Genomic DNA, 22,012 nt, shown 5'->3' on the forward strand with positions numbered 1-22,012 from the left:
AGGTGTAAGCCAAGGCACCCAACCACCATTCATTCTTAATCACAATTGCGAAAGTAACATGATGTCATTATCCATGAAAAATATTCAGATCATTCAACACCAGTACTGCAAGCCATCAAAACTTGTTTGTAAATCTCAAAGAGCTTAAGTCAACTGATTTACTGAAAAAGGAGAACATCTCAAAATATTTTTGACTTTGTGATCTTTGCTGGTATTCTCATGAAATACAAGTTGATATATTTACTCTCTTATCCTAAACAAGGAGAGGTAAGAAGAGCAGAAAAACAATTATATTTCTTTATGATATAAAGTTCCTCCACAGAGCCCCAAACATTACACAACTATAAGTTTCCTCTGCTATTCCAGGCATCTTAAGAAGAAAACGCCATGCTTTGACATCTGGGTAATCTGTTCTTGTCAAAACTTGACTCTGAGCTGATACATTACACTTCTAACCCAGTTCATTCTTTCTACACTTAAACTGTCTACAGAGAAATTTTTCATAATTAACATGTATGCTTAAAGTGCTTCCAAAAAAGATAATAATGCTGATATTTTAATATCTTATGGTGTTTTGCACAAAGGAACTGAATCATGCTGTTTAAGATCGCTGAAAGAATGGGTTGAGAGGTAGCTGGTATTGTTAGGAATTAGAATCCTTAAATACAAGACACAGTGAAACTCCAATATAGTTCTGCTTTCAAAAAGATGTTTTTTGTTGTTGTTTTAAATTTGTTTCTCTGTAGTATGCAGCCAAATGGGAGTAAGGGTTAGATGAGGTGGCTCACATCTATTGGCACTTTGGGAGGCCTAGGTGAGCAGATCACTTGAGAACAGGAGTTTGGGACCAGCCTAGCCAACATGGCAAAACACTGTCTCTTCTAAAAACACAAAAATTAGCCAGGCATGGTTAATTACAGGCGCACACCTGTAACTCCAGCTACTGGGAAAGCTGAGGTAGGAGAATCACTGGCACCGGGAGATGGAGGTTGTAGTGAGCCGAGATCGTGCCACTGTACTCCACCCAGCCTCGGCAACAGAGTAAAATGCCGTCTCAAAAAGAGAAAGAAAAAAAAAAAAAAAAAAAAGAAAAAGAAAAAAAGAAATCTGAGAATGGCTTATACTTAGAAAACAATATTATCACTTTAAAAAAAGAACGTCTACTATGTTTGATCATTATTTCATTTTTAGCAAGCACATGATATTTATGTCCCTTCTAGGTCCCCTTGGATGACAATGTTAAAATCGCAAGGAAATTTACACTGAAAGGCAAAGGTCAAATGATGATGACACCAGAGTGCTGGGAAGGGAAGAGTGGTCCCTTTAAATGATGGAGGGGGCAGGGTGGGAGCGGGAGGAGCGCTGGGTAGAGGAGGGCGTGGTTCCTGGCTAGGGTTCCATCCCACAGACCTAGGTGAGGATAGGCACTCCTGCTTTTGTGCCCAAATGCTGCATTTTCCAAGACTACCCTGGCCCCCTATGCCCAGACCATGGGCCTATATACAGTAAACCCAAGACCCTAGCGGGCAGACACACAGAAGCTGCTGGATGGTGAGAGGAACACATCTGCAGAAGATGACAAGCGGCTGGACATCCAGAGGACATCAAGGGGACACAGTGTGGAAGAGCACACTGATAGGCAGTGGCACACTGGCAGGCCATCCACCAGCCGAACAAGGCGGGGTTTGGCCAGAGAATTAGAGAGCCCAGGCCTCCTAGCAGCCTGGCTCCAGGGGATAATCATCTCCCTTTTGGTACCCCTAATCTGCCAAAAGCTACTTCTCAAACCTTGGTGCCCAGTGCAGTGGCTCACGCCTGTAATCCCACCACTTTGAAAGGCCCAGGCAGGTGGATCACAAGGTCAAGAGATCGAGACCATCCTGGCTGACATGGTGAAACCCCGTCTCTACTAAAAATACAAAAATTAGCTGGGTGTGAGTGCATGCCTGTAGTCACAGCTACTCAGGAGGCTGAGGCAGGAGAATGAACCTCTTGAACGCGGGAGGCGGAGGTTGTAGTGAGCCGAGATTGCTGCGACTGCTCTCCAGCCTGGGCAACAGAGTGAGACTCCATCTCAAAACCACACAAACAAAACAAAAACCCCACAAACTTTGCACTCATTCTCAAAGCCGACATGTAATTCAATGCTTCTGATACACCAAGTTAAGAAACCCTGGGAGATAGAAATCCCTCTGTCTTCGTGATAAGGAAGGGGGTCTAACTGAGCTAACACAAGCCACCTACATATGGCTAAACTAAAAGAGCACCCTGTAACACATGCTCACGGCGGGTTCAGGAGCTGTAAACATTCACCCCTAGACACTGCCTTGGGGTTGGAGTCCCACAGCCTGCCCATGTATATGCTCCCCTAGAGGTTTGAGCAGCTGGACACTGAAGACGTGAGCCACACCCCATCACATGCCTGCCCTGTGAGGGGACAGAGGAACTTTTCCCATTTCAATAAGATTTCTACTTTAATGCCCAGGTGCATATAAATTAAAATAAAGCTCACACTTCCTCTACATCAAACCCTTTTACAATAGTTTTATGACCTAAACATCTCAAATTTTTCCATAATTCCTTAAGACTTACCTGGAATTTTCTTTAAAATCTATGATCACCAGAAATAGGCACGAGTGCGTGATAAGGCTAAAACTAAGACATGTTGCATTTGTCATCCTGAAAATCTGCGCTTTAACACTATTAGCGATTGTATTTATATTACAGAAAGAAAGGAACATATTTCACCCTGCTTTACAGGGTTCAAATACCTGTAATCTGATTCGGCACATGATAGTGCTTTTATACATATTTTTAGCTTCCTTTAACTTTTCTTTTACTGAAAAAGAATTAAGCATTTCAAAAATAGTGGCTCTGATCTTAACTCTATTCTCAAATAGAACTTCTAATGTCGCTAATCATTCCTTAATAGGTGTCAGATTTGAAGACGTTTCTTAGGTCTCTTTTCTGACAGTATAGTGAAACTCCATGCTCAGAGAATCACAACTTGTACAGAACCAATAAAAATGACACATTAAAAATAAAAATATTTATAAGTGAATGTATTTATTGCTTGGAAAGTAAGGGCAATCCTGAAGTCTAAAAACTTCATGAATTGCAGGATTCCAGAAACGTAAACTAGCTGTGAAGATGGTATTCACATTGCATACACTATAATGGTCAAACTGATAAAACTGGGTTTGGGCTTTACTGCACTTCAAGCAGGAGGCCAGACTACAGAAGCCACATAAACTGTGACCCGCCTGAAAGAAGACAGCCCTCATAGGTTAACCAGCAACAAACAAATTTTTAAAACTTAAGAGAATAGGCCGGGTGTAATGGCTCACGTCTGTAATCCCAGCACTGTGGGAGGCCAAGGTGGGTGGATCACCTGAGGTCAGGGGTTCAGAACCAGCCAGGCCAACATGGTGAAACCCCATCTTTCATAAAAAATAAAAAAAAAATTAGTCAGGTGTGGTGGCACATGCCTGTAGTCCCAGCTACTAGGCAGGCTAAGGCAGGATAATTCCTTAAACCCAGGAGGCAGAGGTTGCAGTGAGCAAGATTGTGCCACTGTACTCCAGTCTGGGTGACAGAGTAACAGAGTGAGATTCCGTCAAAAACAAACAAACAAACAAACAAAAAACCTTAGAGAATAAAAAGATGAGTGAACTGTCTGGCTGGCATATTTGGACTCACAGGAAATAGGAAAAAATATTCCTTGGGCATTCTTAGGCATTAATCTACCTTCACAAAATTTAGGGCAATACTACATCTGTTGCCTAAAGAGTATCCAAGCAAAAATGATTTTTAAACTATAACTGCAGCAGAGATTTTAAAAGGGATATCACAAGAATATTATGTGGAATATTGTCTCTATAATAAATATAAAGCCCTAGTTAAATTGAACCAAACCCAGAGAAAAACAGTTACCAAAACTGACATAAAAGCAAATTTGGTTCTTTACAAAACTAGGAAAGAAATTAAATCAATAGAAAAAATGAGCCATCTATAACTAAATATTATGCCTCCTTAGTTTTGCAGGTAAATTCTACCTAATATAGAAGGAAAAAAATTCTAATTTTACATAAAATCTTTGAGGGAACAAAAAAGAAGTAATGCTCCTAACCTGATTCTATAAAGATCAATTGGTTTTAAAACCAGAATATGACACAAGAGAGAAACTAACAGTCACTCAGAAATACAGATGAAAAACAAATTTAAAAGAAAATGGAAATGATAATACATTAAAAGCAATTCCTGGGCTTAATCTAGGAATGTAAAATAGGTTCAACATTAGAAAATCTATTAATACAAAAGTGTGTGAAGGACATGAACAGACACTTTACAAAAGAAGATATATATGAGGCCAACAAACATGAAAAAAACACTCATCATCACTGGTCATTAGAGAAATGCAAATCAAAACCACATTGAGATACCATCACACCAGTTAGAATGGCGATCATTAATAAATCTGGAGACAACAGATGCTGGAGAGGATGTGGAGAAATAAGAACACTTTTACACCCTTGGTGGGAGTGTGAATTAGTTCAACCATTGTGGAAGACAGTGTGGCAATTCCTCAAGGGTCTAGAAATAGAAATTCCATTTGACTCAGCAATCTCATTACTGGGTATATATCTAAAGGATTATAAAGCATTCTATTATAAAGATACATACACATGTATGTTCATTATGGCATTGTTTACAATAGCAAAGACCTGGAACCAACCCAAATGCCGATCAATGACAGACTGGACAAGGAAAATGTGGCACATACACACCATAAAATACTATGTAGCCATAAAACACAATGAGTTTGTGTCCTTTGTAGGGACATGAATGAATCTAGAAACCATCATCCTAAGCAAACTGACACAAGAACAGAAAATCAAACACTGCACGTTCTCACTCATAGGCAGGTATTGAACAATGAGAACTCATGAACACAGGGAGGGGAGCATCTCACACTGGGGTCTGTTGCAAGGGAAACAGGGAAGAAACAGGAGTGGGTAGGGAAGTTGGGGAGGGATAACATGGGGAGAAATGCCAGATAGAGGTGACGGGGGGAATGAGGCAGCAAACCACATTGCCGTGTATGTACCTATGCAACAATTCTGCATGTTCTGCACATATAGCCCAGAACCTAAAGTGCCATAAAAAATACATAAAGAAAAAATAAAAGAAAACATCATGAACCCACCTTCTATTCTCAGTGGCATATTATTGAGTATGGTTGTTCCAAGGGAGCCCCTGAAACTCTGAATGGCTTAAGTTAAATATGATACCATCTCCTGGCCATGCTGGTTCAGGGAAGGGCCTAAATCTCTCTGAAGGTAATTATATACAAGGAGAAAATTTTTTGCCCTATTTGAAAAGAGAAATTTATTCTCTCGTCCAAAGGAACTAAAACAATTCTTTCTTTTCTTAGTAAGTATAGTGTAAAGCTTTGAAGTGTGGAACATGGTGGCTACTTCTCAACTGTAATGGATAAGCCTAGATCTTCTGAGTGCTACCAAACAGAGCCTGAGGATGAGGCAGACACGCAGACATCTTGGCAGGCCAAGGGAAGGAATAAAGATAAATGATGCTACATCACTTGATTACCAGATCTAGTCCTGCTTGAATTTAGACCTATATTTGGATTTTCCATTTACATGAAACAGTAAATTTCTCCCCCTTTGAAAAGCCAGTTGGAGTTGAATGTTCTGTCACTTGCAACCAAATGATTCCTGATGCTAATTTTTTGTTATCCTTGCTATTTCCAGCAGTTCTATCTTCGAATTTCATTTTACTATGAGTCAGATGTAACCGAGTAGGATACGGGTTTATTCTGCCTTGTAGCTACTTTCTTTTTGTCCCACACCAGAATAGACTTACAGAATTTATATAAATTGAATTAATTTTCAACATTTTAAAAATTTAAAAGAAGTTCCAAAAATATGCAGATTTTTTAGCAATAGGCCTAGAGTTGCAGCAATTAGGTGAAACTAAATAGCCACAACTATATGAAGATGAGTCATAGTGGCTCCAGTTTCCCACAGTCCCTGTATCTCTATTGCCTTATATTAGGCACACATCCTTTGCTTATTTTCCTGTCTGGTCTTCCTGAGTTTTGAGCGTATTCTCTGATGTCCAACATGGTAGATAATGGGGATGGGGAAGAAGAGGGTGTCCAGGCTTGTTTCACTGAGGAACAGGAAAATAGAGATTCATAGAGGAAATCTTTATTACTTTACACTAATCTCTATCTTTCTATTTAGTGAATTGCCATTCCTACAGGGAGCATTTAATTTAAAATTTTTTAGAAAAATAAGAATTACCTTTTCAAAAACTGAACTACAAAAGCAGTTAAAATAAGAAGGCTTAAAGTTATTTTCTTCTGCTTAATTTGATACATTATATTTGCCTAAAACCTGATCTCATAATTGAATGCTACTTGAATGAATGTGCTAGTGGTGGCATAAATCTTTTTAAATTAAAAAACATCCAAAAATATCACTTCGATCAGTTCTTACCTTCAACACCTTCTGCTTTATATAAATCCAGCTTGACTGAGTCTAAATGACACTCAGTGGCACACTTTAGTTCTTTGTAAAAGATTGCACTAACAAGCATACGTGATTGTAAGATTCTATCAGCCCTTCCACATAAGAGAATGAAATCAGTCCAAGGCCAGTAACAGTGTCAGGGAGGATTGTTTCTCCTTTCTAAGTCAGAGGGATCATGGACATTTTCGTAGGAGTCTGAATTTTGTCATTTCGTAAATGACCAGGCAGCCTGACTTCTAGTAGAATACAACCAGCAGCTATAAGGAGTAGCGTTATGTAAATCAGAGTATTCCTTTTTAAAATAAAAATCTACAAAACTCAAAAGTTTGTTGTGATATGATATAGGCATTTGAATAGTGTGAAGATCTAATTGGTACTTTTAACATATATACCTCTAACAGCAAACCACCCTGCCATGTGTGTACCTATGCAAGAATCCTGCGTGATCTGCACATGTACCCTAGAACCTAAAATACAATTAAAAAAAAGAAAATCTACTAATTCATCAAACTGAGAGACTAAGTGAGGAAAACCTATCATTATCAATATTAATTCATAAAAAAGTTCTTAAACTAGAAATGAAGAAAACTCTACTGATAAAAGTTATCTACAGAAAAATCTATAAATACACCTAATGTGAAAAGAATCTAAAACTTTTTTTAAACAAGAAAAAAAAAAAAAAACTGTTTAACATTGCAATGGGGAATCCAGCACATAATAAGACAAGAAAAGAAATAAAAGAGAGAAACAAAACTGTGAAAAAGGAGAAGTATAGGGAAAAGTACTCAAAGACACTGGAAATATTTCTTTAATAAGCTACAAAATACATATATTAGTAGTATTCTTTAAACTAAATGAATATGATATAAAGGCATACTTATATATGAATGGTATATTTCATACATATTTAATAAAAGCAAAGACATGTTAGGGCATTTTTAAGAAACACAATACTATGGAAATCAGAAAAAAATTAACTTCATGTTTAATCCTATGCTAGTCTCAATTTTTTTAGCATATAAACCCTGATAAATATAATGTAAGGCAACTCTAATTTTAAGGTTTGAAGGTTTTCAAAAGCCCATAAATATTCTAAAAATCTTGTTGTAATTTCAAAATCTTAACGTCAGCAACATGGCACCCACTTCATCTATATAATAGAACCATTTGCATTGAGTATATTGTGGTCTGGATTGTTCTTTTACACCCACAAAAACTGTATTTGTAATCATTAGAGCTGGACAACAGGAAAAAGATTTATGTGCCAATTCATTCTTTTCTTTTCTTTTTTTTTTTTTTTTTAGAAAGAATCTCACTCTGTATCCCAGGCTGGAGTGCAGTGGCACAATCTCGGCTCACTGCAGGTTCAAGCAATTCTCCTGCCTCAGCCTCCTGAGCAACTGTGACTACAGGCGCGAACCACCACGTCCAGCTAATTTTTTGTGTTTTTAGTAGAGACGGAGTTTTGCTATGCTGGCCAGGCTGGTCTCGAAATCCTGACCTCGTGATCCACCCACCTAGGCCTCCAAAAGTGCTGGAATTACAGGTGTAGCCATGGTGCCCGGCCCCAGTTCATTCTTAAAGGCATCTGAATTTCTGTGACTCTCCATCCCAAATCGAAACAACCATACTTGAATTCTTCAAGATTGAAATATTTAAAATGGGCCTTAATTTGACAACTGAGTAAATGTAAATCTGCTTTTAAAAAATATTTCAGTCTAGTTCAGCCAATGAGATGTCTTCATTTCCTTCTTGCCAGCCCCATTGTTTATTTTTTTCTACTCAATAGAGAAGAGATGGACTGAAAAGACAAAACACAGAATTTCTTTATGAAAACTAGATTTAACTTCCTGCCATTTATCTCTCAATCAGCCTTTATTGGTGAGATGCTTTTAGCAGGTTCTCCTACCAAGGCTCACTGGTAAAAATGAAAATCTGTGTTTTACAGCACAACTCAGGCCAGTCAGTTTTAAGAAAATACTATAGTGCCCTTCCTGATTTAACTGGTAAATTTCATGTTTTATGAAAATCTGAACCTCTGTTGAAAAATTTGTATCTTCCCTTGGACATACCATGACAAATTATTGAAGAAATATAATAATAGAATTTATTACACCATTTCAAAGGTAGCTGGTTAACTGAAACTCATCAGAGTTAAAGACACTCAATTAGAGGTTTTAAAAAAAAGCTTAGACCACAAAATCTGCAATGGATAATCACCTTGAAAGTTTCAAATATGGGTATCATTTCACATACATCTTTTATATTTATCAGTTCACATATTTACATTAAAAACGGGCATTAAAAACAACCATCAGCTCTTAAGTTTTCCCAGATTCACTCTTAATTGGTTGTTTTGTTGTTGTTGTTTTGTTTTGAGACAGACTCTCCTTCTCTTGTCAGGCTGGAGTGCAGTGGCACAATCTCAGCTTACTGCAACTTCCACCTCCCCGGTGCAAGGGATTCCCTTACCTCAGCCACTCAGGTAGCTGGGATTACAGGGAAGCACCACCATGCCCAACTAATTTTTTGCATTTTAGTAGAGATGTGGTTTCACCACATTAGCCAGGATGGTCTTGATCTCCTGACTTTGTGATCTGCCCGCCTCGGCCTCCCAAAGTGCTGGGATTACAGGCGCAAGCCTCCGTGCCTGGCCCAGTTGTTCTTAACTATTTAAGAAATTGTTCTTAACCGTTTAAGAAATTGCTTTCCAACAATGAACCACCACAGTCATGTTTTTTAAATCAAATTGACATAGAGTTAATAAACCATTCTCAGAATCTATTTGACTTTGAATCTATAACTTAATTTTAAAATGCCTTTTAGCAAACCAGATGTGTTGCCATATATGCTACAATTCTTTTATGTCTATGTGCTCACTGATCTGCTTATCTATAACTCTGTTAGCCTGGGATTGCGACGTTAATTAATAAGGAACTTTGCAAGAAGTTCATTTTAGGGAAGAGAGGTGACCAGTTTGAGATGCTGGCATATCACCGAGATGGAAAAGTTCCTTGTATGTAGCAGGTCACAGAGAACATAACTTAGAAATTCAATTGTGTATTTATTGACCTCCTACTATATACCAAGCAATGTTCTACATACTATAGAGAAAGGAAAATAAAACTTCAACAATTCATTAGTTTAGGGAGAAGGCAAAATCATAGAAGAGAGAAAGCTGTGGGAAATGAGAGAAAGATAGTCAAAATCATGCAGAGCCTTAAAAGCCATGGTAACAGAGATCAGTGATGCCAAATTCTACAGAAACTAGAGCCACATGGGGATTTAGAAAAGGCCAGAGCAAAAAAGGGTGATCACACATTTAACTGCTTTGTAATGAATCAAGAAATGCTTTCTTTAAGCAAATACTAATCAATATGGCTTTAAAAATGTTAAAGGGGGTCAGGGGTGGGTGGGTGCGGATGCAGTGGCTCGCACCTGTAATCCCAGCACTTTGGGAGGTTGAGGCAGGCAGATCACCTCAGGTTAGGAGTTTGAGACCAGCCTGAACAACATGGAGAAACCCTATCTCTACTAAAAAATACCAAATTAGCCAGGCATGGTGGTGCATGCCTGTAATCCCAGCTACTCGAGAGGGTAAGGCAGGAGAATCGCTTGAACCCAGGAGGTGGAGGTTGCGGTGAGCTGATATCGCACTATTGTACTCCAGTCTGGGCAAGAGCATAACTCTGTCTCAAAAAGAAAAAAAAAAAAAAAAGTGTGGAGGGGGTATCGGGGGAGACCCTTTCAAATATAATGTGGCATGCTCATTAAGGCAGTCATCAGAGAAATGTTTTTTTTTTTTTTTTCCTAAGCACAAAAATGCAAAGAGTCATTGTGAAATCAGCAAACTACAGTAATCAGCTATGTCTAGTATTTTCCTGACATTATCAACCACATAATGAGACAGGACTTGTGGTTTACATAGTCCAAATCAGCTATCATTTCTCCACTATCCAGATTTAAACCATAAATTAGTAGCACAGTCACTATGACAGGGTTTACTCATCATCATTTGCATCCAATCAGTTAATGACTGGCAGCTGTCTACAGGACCCATTACTGAAGGCAGCAGTTTTAATGCATACTGCTTCATGAGACTGAAAATCATATCCCGTTAAAGCACATGCTAGACTGAAATATTCCAGAATTTGCAAAGGCTTTCAAAGGAAGAGAAAAAAAAAATCCTAACTCCATCTGTAATCTCAGAAAATCATATAGAAGACTGGGTTTCTAATCTTTTACTTAGGTTCAAATAATGTAACAGACTAAGAAAATCTGCCTCAAGTAAGATTATTGCTAGGTTCATAATTGCTAAGAAAGTAACTGTAGTCAGAATTATTATTAACATCTTATAAACAGAAAAATAATAAGAAACCTGGATTAGAAGAGTTTTGCCTTGTATCAAAATGGAAGCATATGTTACACACAGATGCAGTCACACAGTCTAAAACTAACTCTACTCTCAATTCTGCCTGTCATTATAAAGCATCCCTCACACTACCTGACATATCAAAGGCATATTTCACACTTTTGCCTTATTTCATGCATGTTCATCCTATCTGTAAACAGATCATGAACCCCTTAAAGAGAAGGAACCTGACTGTAACCATACTCAAACATATTCATTACTGAATGACTTTGCTCTACCAGACACAGTCCTCATTGCAGCATATATAGCACTTTTTAAAATGTAAAAATCTCTACCTTCTTGTGTTATACATTCTAGTGTATGCTGATAACACATTCACACAATGAACATGTAATTATAGAAAATATAGTATGTCAAATAGTGATAATTACTAAGAGAAAAATGAAGCATGGAAAGAGGATAGGGAATGCTCGATAAGACAGAGGTGGAGGGGTGGATATAATTTATAGCAGGGCAGTCAATTCTACATAAAGCACGTTGCTTATAATGCAACAGCTGATCAGAGACTTAAAGGAAGTGAGGAAGATCACAGTGAGAATAACCAGGAAAACACATTCCAGGAAGAAACAATGACAAGGCTAAAAGCTCTGCGGTGGCCAGGTGCAGTGGCTCACGTCTGTAATTCCAGCACTTTGGGAGGCTGAGGCGGGCAGATCACCTGAGGTTGGGAGTTCAAGACCAGCCTGACCAACATGGAGCAACTCTGTCTCTACTAAAAATACAAAAATTAGCCAGGTGTGGTGGCACATGTCTGTAATCCCAGCTACTCAGGAGGCTGAGGCAGGAGAATCCCTTGAACCAGAGAGGCAGAGGTGGCAGTGAGCTGAGATCGTACCATTGCACTTGAGCCTGGGCAACAAGAGCAAAACTGTCTTAAAATTTAAAAAAAAAAAAAAAAAAAGGGAGGGGGGCTCTGCGTCAGGAGCTTCCCTGGCATGTAAAAGGTACATCAAAGGGTCCAGCAGGGCTGGAGTGGAGTAAGGGAAGGAAAGACTGGTGAATATATACAGGGTCCTGTCTGAGACTGTGTATATCCATATCTATCATATCTATAATCTATCTATCTAGAGTTGTGTAAGCACAGAACTGTTCTAATTTTATTTATTTTTATGTTTTCAACTATTATTTTAGATTCTATTGCTATATGTGCAGGTTTATTACAAAGGCATATTACACGATGCTGAGGCCTGGAGCACAACTGAACCCATCACCCAGGAAGTGAGCATAATACTCAATAAATAGTTTTTGAACTCTTGGCTCCCCCTCCTCCCTCTCCCTCTAATATGCTTTCAATTAGAGAGAAACAGGGAGCCAGAGAGTAACTGGGGAGAGTGGAACGCCATGCCCTGACTTGTATTTCCAAAAGTTTGCCAGGGCTGCTGGTTGAGCACAGACTTTGAAGGTGAAAAGAAGCAGGGGTTCAGCTCAGACATTAAAGAATGTGAAGTTGTCACTCACATCATTACAAACAGAAAAAGCTAAACAGACTGAAAATCAATAACTTGTCTTGGAATCATCAGTGAACTGGGGTCGCAGGGCCAACCACCACCGTGAAATCTAGAGGAAGACAAATCCAAAGACACAGCAGAGGAGTGCTTACCTGGAGCAGAAGCTGCTGGAGACAGAAACTGTTAGAAACAATTGACTAGTCACTTTGACAAGTTGCTGGAGGCTAAGCACGAACTACCTTTCGAATCAGAAACTCCTGAGGGTGGCAGTCTTAGGGGACTCGCACACTTTGGGAGGTTTTGCCTCCTGGGACCCCAACAGAGTCTCATTGGGAAGAGCCAAGAAAGATGTTCTCCTGACTGGCAGTAGAAGAATAAACCTTACAAAATATATTACCCAGAGCATTTGTCACGACAAATGTCACTTGCTCCATAAAGGAAAGATCTTAGCCTTGTCCCAGAGCTGTGGGGGAAAGCCATTCCTTTCAATTCAGCCTCTTCTAGCCTTCCTGTCTCAACTGGAGTGGGACACAAGGAAAGATAAGAAACACTTGTGGCCAGGCGCAGTGGCTCATGCCTGTAATCCCAGCACTTTGGGAGGCTAAGGTGGGCAGATCACCTGAGGTCGGAAGTTGGAGACCAACCTGATCAACATGGAGAAACCCTGTCTCTATTAAAAATACAAAAAAAATTTAGCTGGGCATGGTGGTGCATGCCTGTCATTCCAGCTAATTGGGAAATTGAGGCAGGAGAATTGCTTGAACCCGGGAGGCGGAGGTTGCAGTGAGCTGAGACCATGCCATTGCACTCCAGCCTGGGCACCAGAAGCGAAACTCCATCTCAAAAAAAGAGAAAAGAAACATTTGTGAAGATTTCATCATAAAATAACAAAGTATTTTTCCTTCCCCACACCAACAGAGCTGCAGTATAGTAATAGTTGATTACAGCTGAAATAGATGCAAAACAAACTGAGTCCTTGTGAAAGCCCAACAAACACTGGGAGGACCAAAACCAAGGCCACCAGAGGAATGTGACATCTCTGGCACCCATGGCTATGGCAAAATACAGTCCAACTCCTAACCAGATTTACATAAAATCTCACAATAAAACCGATTCACCTCATTTCTTATTACCCAATACATCATGTCTGAGTTGAAACAAAAAAAAGTACAAGACATGCTAAAAGGCAAGAAACACAAGCTGGGAGGTGAGACAAGAGTCTTTTACTAATATTCCAGATAAACGATGGTGGTGGCCTGGGCCATGAGGCCAACAGTGATGTGTAAAAGGTGGTCAAGCTCTGGATGCATTTTTACAGAAAGGGCATAGAGAATCTCCTGATGGAATGGATGTGAGCTGCTGTGAAGGGAAAAGAGGAGGCAGGGATGACTTCAGAATTCTTGGCCAGAGCTGCTAGGAAAATGGAGATTCCATCAACTGAGATGGACTGAGATGGTAAAGCCCACAAGTAAAGCAGTTGACTGGGCCATAGGTGGGTGGTGGGTTTTGGGAATTCAGTGTTTGATGTCTGAAAGAACTTACCGTGGCAGTGGCCAGTTGTACATTTATTTAGCTAATAATATTTTGGGGTGCTGAAATTCTGCAGCACTTCTTAAGTATTAGAACGAACACCTGAAAATGTTGGAAACCCAGGAAATGTTTAATAATTGCTTTACTTAGTGAATGGAAAAATAAAAAAAATGATCGAACATTCTAACTATGTACCAAAATATCTTATTTAGAATCATTAACTGTCAGCAAAAATAGCAGCTAATGCTGGAAATACCTAACAGTTTACAAAATGTTTTCAGGTATTCTGACTGTTACTTATACCCTAGTATCTGAGTATCTGCCCTCTCCTTTTTGCATTGTAATAAAATTTGGCTGGATATGTGGCTTCTCAGAATAAAGATGACATTTCCCAGCTTTCCTAGTAGGTAGGTGTGCCCAGTGGTCTGAGAGCAAGCATGGTGTGTGCAATTTCTGCAGTATGCTCTAAGACTTGTATACCCACCATTTGCCCTTTCTCCCTCTCTTCCTGTCAGCTGAAGTGCTGATGTGATAATGAGCCATCTTGGACCATAAGGACAGGGTGACACCAATGAGATGGCAAGGGAATAAAAGAGAAAGAGCTTGGATACTGAAAATCCATGGCGCCACCTTATCAGCTCTGTGTTTGCACATACTTAGATTAAAAGAAAGAACAAAGCTGCTATCTTACTTAAACCACTGTTGTCTTGGCTTTTCTAATAGTAATTTAGCCTAAAACTTAAAATATGCCATGAATTTTTGTTTTTAACTCTTAACTATATATCTGTTTTAAACAGCAGGAAAATACATTGGCAACCTAGCCTTGTTCTACATCCTTACATCTACTAGTGCAGAAAAACTGGCTGGTAAGTATTCTGCAAAAACTAATTGTAACAATTTTTACAACAAGATTTGGGTCCAGGCATTCAATAAACTACAGTACTTACTACCTAGAAAAAGCCACATGGTAATGATTTTTCACAAAGAATTGAGAAATTACATGCTATACAGTAGCTCAACTTTAAGCTTCCAACTTCCTATTAAAGTCCCTGCAATTTATTAAGCTGGGTAAGTGCCAGCAATTAGTTCCTTAGCTTAAAGAAATGTGTAGTTGTTCACTAAATTCTTGACTTAATTTGTGCTCATCAGACAAGCATGACAAAGTAGCTTTTGGGGTATCTAGATCTTTAGACATATATCTTAATACCTATTAGCAGGCCATTTTCATATTCTGGAACAGTTTTACACCTTCTTTTAATCCAGATATGGAATTGTATTGAAAAGAGTAAAAATATATCAGTTCAAATGCTATATAAGCAAACATAATTTAAAGAGTAAAAATAGGCCAGATGCGGTGGCTCACTCCTGTAATCCCAGCACTTGAGGAGCATGAGGTGGGCAGATCACCTAAGGTTAGGAGTTTGAGACCAGCCTGGCTAACATGGTGAAACCCCATCTCTACTAAAAATACAAAAATTAGCCATGTGTGGTGGTGGATACCTATAATCTTAGCTACTCGGGAGGCTGAGGCAGCAAAATCACTTGAACCCAGGAGGTGCAGGTTGCAGTGAGTCAAGATCATGCCACTGCACTCCAGCCTGGGCGCTACAACAAGACTCCACTCTCAAAAAAAAAAAAAAAAAAAAAAAAAAGAGAGAGAGAGAATAAAAATGGTTTATAAAAAACAAAACTCTTTATTTACTATGATGTATTTCTGCACTAAAAATTTACATCTATTTTAATTTAATTGTCTTCTAGCTTCCAATACATTTAATTGCCTAAATTAGAGTAACCCATTGTCATAGCTTTTGACTTTTCTCTTTTATTTTAAAGGAAACTACTTTCTACGCTAGCTATCGATTCTGAGATTTGCTCAGATAATTTTCTAAATCAAAAGCAATCATGAATGGTATAATCAAAGCTCTAAATATACAGTGAAAAGTTTATTTTTCTAAGTGACTTAAAAATTCAAGTAAAAACTTGCTAACTGCTTTGCAACATTCAGATAATTTAGCCTCTGCACAGCCAAAGGTGACTCACACCTGAATGTGTACACACTGACATCTAGAGACATAATTTCAGGATTCAGAGGGAGTCACATCTCCACATCTTTTAAAGGTTTCAATGAAAGTCTTGTATTTCCTCAGGCGATGCTTGGAAAACAGAAGAGCTAATGTATACTTACGTGGGATACTGACTTTTATTATATGATACAAGAGCTGTCCCTATCTGTATTTTAAAATTTGAAAACCAAGCCCTTTTCTAAATTCTTGCAACAGTCAATATTGTTACACAACAGGAGCTCTAATTCTTCCAGATAAACATAGTCAGAAACACAGGAAAATATTTTCTTATTCCAAGTAAGAAATATTAGGCATGTCTCTAAATTGGTTATATGTGGTATCTTCTAAAAAACTAAAAAGCATGAAAGATACGAATACTGCATAAAAGAACGTCTTCCTCCTTAATACTGTATTTTAAGACAAGAAGCAAAGATGTAAAGAGGCTGAAAGCATAAACTAACCAGACAAAAGCGTAAAATAAAAGATTACCTTTAGCTGGGTTTACTTTTATCCCTGACCTATACAGCATTTCTTCATTCTGCCAGTCTCCATTCCTGATCACGGTCTTGAGTCCATAAAAAACAATTAGTGTAGCTGTAGCATAAAAAATCAAGCTCTTGAGGAATCGCTTTTGGACTTTGACATAAAGGGCTCTGGCCCCCACTGTAATCAGTAGGCAGAAGCCCATACTAGGAATATATAATACTCGCTCTGCAATTACAAAGCCGACATAGAAAAACAGGTTCGTGGCAGGAACAAAGGGTATGATTAACAAAGATAAAGACAGAACAACAATGTTCTCCGTAGAAGGAAGTTGGGTTCTCTGTGATACATCGTTTTGAATGCCATTTTCTACTTTGGATGCAAAGCTGGGCTTAGTCTCTGAGTTCTGGTACTCCACATCTGAAAGGCAGCTATGTCCATTTGCATTCTGCTTGCCATTTGTTACAGTTTTCCCATTGCACTCTCGGTCTGCGTTCGGGCTCTTCAAACCATAGCAGGCAAGGAGGAGGAGTCCAGTATAGAAGGCCACAGTGTGTAGGTTTCTCCAGTCACAAACTGTTTTGAGCAGAGGCACAGCGTCCATTGACCAATCAAAACTGAGGGTATCTGGGCATAGCAACAGCCAGAGGTTCTTGGTTGGCAAGTAGAAGAAGGTGAGCGTGCGGGTGAGGAGGCTGTCTGAATCAGCAGCGGGGTTGTCCGAGTTGGAAAAGCTTGGTGGTTTGTTTCCCATCCAGTATAACCGGGCACCCAAAAGGGAGGACCCCCAGAAAGTTAACAAACTAATGCTGAGGAAAAGAGACAAGTTCTTCCTCTGAAATCAAAAAAGAGAAGGGAAAAATTAAGATCATTGTCAATACAGCATGGGAACATTTACTATTTAGAGATAAAATATATTTTTAAATGGACAGTTAAAAACATAGCATTATATCTCCAAAAAGAATGACTTAATTATTTCTATCATCATTTTTTTTTTTTTTTTTTTGAGACAGAGTCTCACTCTGTCGCCCAGGTTGGAGTACAGTGGGGCAATCTTGGCTCACTGCAACCTCCGCCTGCAGTGTTCAAGCAATTCTCTGCCTCAGCCTCCCAAGTATCTAAGATTACAGGCGGCTGCCACCACTGCCCGAAAATTTTTGTATTTTTAATAGAGACGGGGTTCCACCATCTTGGCTAGGCTGGTCTTGAACTCCTGACCTCATGATTGACCTGCCTTGGCTTCCCAAAGTGCTGGGATTACAAGTGTGAGCCACCACGCCCGGCCTCTATCACCTTTCAAACATGCCTAGAAAAATTTTAATCTCCAAAAAAAACTGAATGTGGAATCGTAGTTTGCATATATTTTTGAACATCTTTTCTTATTTTTCCTCTCTAAAATACCAACAATCAAAGCTTAAATTTCATAATTTCTACAAAGTGGGTTCAATATACTTATTTCCCTCTCAGAATTCGTGTCAAGTCACAATGGGACCACAGCGTAAAGTACTTAGCACTCTGTGTAAGATATAGAAGGCACCTAATAACTACTGTCTTTCATTTTATTGTAGTTTAGATTTTGAAGAAAAACAAAAAGCAGTCATGTCAAAAAATATTTGGAATGGCAGGACTCTGTGCTCGTCTCTAACGGAGTAAAGGCATGCAGCTAAGTCTAAGCCAGTCCCCATGTCATTGTCTTATTCTGTCCTTGCAGAATTTATAAAGCAGGCTTTTATCTGCTGCCCTTTATTGTCACTGACAACAGTGACATCCGACATTCAAAAATACTCCTCATGAATCCCAAATTTTTCATGTTGATGACAGCTTTTAAAAATAAAATTACTTTAGGCCGGGCACAGTGGATCAATCCTGTAATCCCAGCACTTTAGAGGCCAAGGCAGGTGGATCACTTGAAGCCAGGGGTTCAAAACCCCATTTCTACTAAAAATACAAAACAAACAAACAAACAAAAAAACACACACACACACATTGCCGGGCATGGTGGTGTGCACCTGTAGTCTCAGCTACTCAGGAGGTTGAGGCAGGAGAATAGCTTTAACCCAGGTTGCAGTGAGCCAAGATTCTACCACTGCACTCCAGCCTGGGAAACAAAGCAAGACTGTCTCAAATGAAAAATAAAAAAAATAAAATAAAATGTCTTCTTTAATAATGAACTAACTTATTGCAAGAGAATGATAAAAAATTGTGAGAGGAAGACCAAAGGGCAAAGTCCTTTCCAGCAAAGTCCTTCAACACCAGCAAGAACTTAGTTGACATCTAACAATCTAAGTCCTACAGCGGCACAGCAGGGAGGGTTAAAATGGGCACCATATCCCACTAATGGTTCAATGGTAAGGCCGTTCTTTACAGCAGACACACCAGCGTTGTATAGAATTGTCTTAATGACATTTAGAAGGGAATTTAGAATCTTACCAAGCATACATCAAATATTTAGTTTAAAAAAACAACCCACAAAGAGCAATATATCTTAAGTATAAGCAACTTCTTGTAAAACAATGTCTATGTATTGTACACAACTGCCACGCTGGACTCTGCTCCTCAGATTCCTCCTCCACCCCAACCCTGACTGCTGAAAGCCACAGCACTGCTCTTGGATGTTCTTTTCCACTCTACCTTCAACCTAATGATCCTCAACAAGGTTCATGATATTTTTTTTCTTTCTTGAGACAGTCTCTCTCACTCTATCGCCAGGCTGGAGTGCAGTGGGCAATCCCGGCTCACTACAACTTCTGTTTTCTGGTTTCAAGCAGTTCTCCTGCCTCAGCCTCCCGAGTAGCTGGGACTACAGGTGCACACCACCATGCCTGGCTAAGTTTTTGTATTTTTAGTAGAGACGGGGTTTCACCATGTTGGCCAGGATGGTCTCCATCTCTTGACCTCGTGATCCACCTCCCTCTGCCTCCCAAAGTGCTAGGATTACAGGCGTGAGCCACCATAACAAGCTGGCTCATGAATTTATTTATTTTTTATTTATTTTTATTTTTTGCAAGTTGGAAATGTATAATAGTTTACTGTTGTAACTCTTTTATACCATGTGTTGGACAACTTAGCTAATATGTTAATTGATTTATAGGATTCCTTTCAATTTTATCTAAAAATAGCAGGTTCATGAATTTAAATGTCCTTAATGTATGCTAATCACTGTACCTTCATCCTCCCTCACCTCTAGCCAGTTATTCAATTGCTCAAATTCACTTAAGTACCTCGAACTCAAAATGCCCAAAATAGAACTGCTGACTTCATAATTCCCCAAAAGAAATAAAACAGTTCCTCTTCCAATCATCATCACCATCAGCAAACAGTAATACTACGTAACCAGTTTCTTCTTCGCTGCCACTTTCCTTCCTTCCACATGCCACTCATTACCAAGTCTTCACAACTTTCACATCCAAATATATCCTGAATCCGTCTTTTTCTCTCCATCTCTTCTGTCATCGTTAGTCCCAAGTGCCAGCACTGGGATGCCTATACTAATCTCCTCTTAACTGGTGACCCTGTCCTCTTGAACACACATTATTTTATTCCCTAATTTTAAACTCATGAGTGAGTTCTTACTTTTAAGATCTCAGAAGTTTTTATATCTCTAATAAAACAAAAAGTTTGGGCCGGGCGCGGAGGCTCAAGCCTGTAATCCCAGCACTTTGGGAGGCCGAGGCGGGTAGATAACGAGGTCAAGAGATCGAGACCATCCTGGTCAACACGGTGAAACCCCGTCTCTACCAAAAATGCAAAAAATTAGCTGGGCATGGTGGTGCGTGCCTGTAATCCCAGCTACTCAGCAGGCTGAGGCAGGAGAATTGCCTGAACCCAGGAGGCGGAGGTTGCGGTGAGCGGAGATCGTGCCATTGCACTCCAGCCTGGGTAACAAGAGCGAAACTCCATCTCAAAAAAAATAAAAAATAAATAAAAATAAAATAAAAAAATTAAAAAAAATAAAAAAAACAAAAAGTTTGGAATTCATTTAGGGTTCCCTTTCCGCTTTTTGGTGATATGCCTATTTTTACATTTCAAAAGTATTAAAGATTTTTTTAGTCTAGAAGGGGGTAATTGATAAAAGAAGAGAAACAAAAGAATAGGTGGTTAGAAGTTAAAAACTTAAAATAAAGAAAATGAGAAACAGCAACCAGATGGAAATTAGACAATTTTAAGAGGTAGAACTATTCATTAATATCAGATACAGTAATGCCAAATTCACAGCATTAACATCATTGTTTTAAAAATATCCTTGCCAGACATTGGCTTAAGATTAATTCACATAATACTGTATGGAATTTTTAATAGTAGAAGGAATGATATCACATTCTGCCTCAATAATCTAACTTTTAATTGGAAAAATGAAATATTTCAAAGCCTCATTAACATCTAAGAGTAATTTTTGCAAACCATTTCATTGTTCCTCTGAAATTCTACCCAGCAATAATTCTAAAATTTCTTGATTTTAGAAAAGCCAATCCACAAAACCATGCTTAAGAACTTGTAATAACTTGATTCATCAATCATGCAACTGAGTACTCTTAGATTATACACGTGAGAAACACCATTTGGCAAAGATAAATGAGACAAGATATCATGGATAAAGAAGACTGATCTTGAAAGACAACTGAATTCTGAATTTGTACCAAAAGCCCATTTTTAAAGTGTGACTAAGACCATTCTATTACAATATCTTGTGGTGGGAATGACTGGGGAATTGAGGAGGAAGAGAGAGATAGCATTACAGAAACAGCTATAATCAGGCAAGAAGAGACACCAAGGGGCAGGGAAGCCACACGAAGGAGGGAAACATGGTCAGATTTCTTTGCTAGTCATTAAACTCCAGAAGAAGATAGGCTTAACAATGATGTAGGGCGCGGCTGCTCATGCCAGTAATCCTAGCACTTTGGAAGGCTGAGGTGGGTGGATTACCTGAGGTCAGGAGTTTAAGACCAGCCTGGCCAACATGGTAAAACCCTGTCACTACTAAAAATAGAAAAATTTGCTAGGTGTGGTGGCACACGCCTGTAATCCCAGCTACTTCGGAGGCTCAGGCAGGAGAATCCCTTGAACCTGGGAGGCAGAAGTTGCAGTGAGCCAAGATCACGCCACTGCACTCTAGCCTGGGTGTCAGAGCAAGCCTTTGACTGAAACAACAATAACAAAAAACAACATAATTCTATATTATTTCTAAAGACAGAAATGTCATAACAAGGCAAAACTATTCATTTTTCACAAAAGTAACTCTGATAATTTGTTATATCTTAATTATCAAAATAAAACTGAGATTCCTGATGTGGTCATATTGTTGCATTTAGTATGCTAAACGAAAATTTAGATATAATAGAATACAAAGATATGAATAATAACTATTCAATGTTAAATATTTTATGTCTAAGTACTGAGAAAATGAAAATGAGATAAAAACAAGAAAACATGGCTGGGCACATGCCTATAATCCCAGCACTTTGGCAGGCTGAGGCAGACAGATCATGAGGTCAGAAGTTCAAG

General features: G+C 38.9%; 1 protein-coding gene across 5 annotated transcripts in view; it reads right to left on the bottom strand.

The window, feature by feature from the left end:
- The window catches only part of TMTC2 (transmembrane O-mannosyltransferase targeting cadherins 2), a 440,961-nt gene that overhangs the window by 216,648 nt on the left and 202,301 nt on the right, over positions 1-22,012 (bottom strand). For all 5 annotated transcript variants that reach the window (XM_010338468.3, XM_003927844.4, XM_074402474.1 and 2 more), the window contains one exon: positions 16,517-17,345. In XM_010338468.3, coding sequence (XP_010336770.1) covers positions 16,517-17,345 — 829 coding nt within the window. The remainder of the gene's footprint in view (positions 1-16,516; positions 17,346-22,012) is intronic.

This window comes from Saimiri boliviensis, chromosome 7 (assembly GCF_048565385.1).
Source record: "Saimiri boliviensis isolate mSaiBol1 chromosome 7, mSaiBol1.pri, whole genome shotgun sequence".
Lineage (NCBI taxonomy): Eukaryota > Metazoa > Chordata > Mammalia > Primates > Cebidae > Saimiri > Saimiri boliviensis.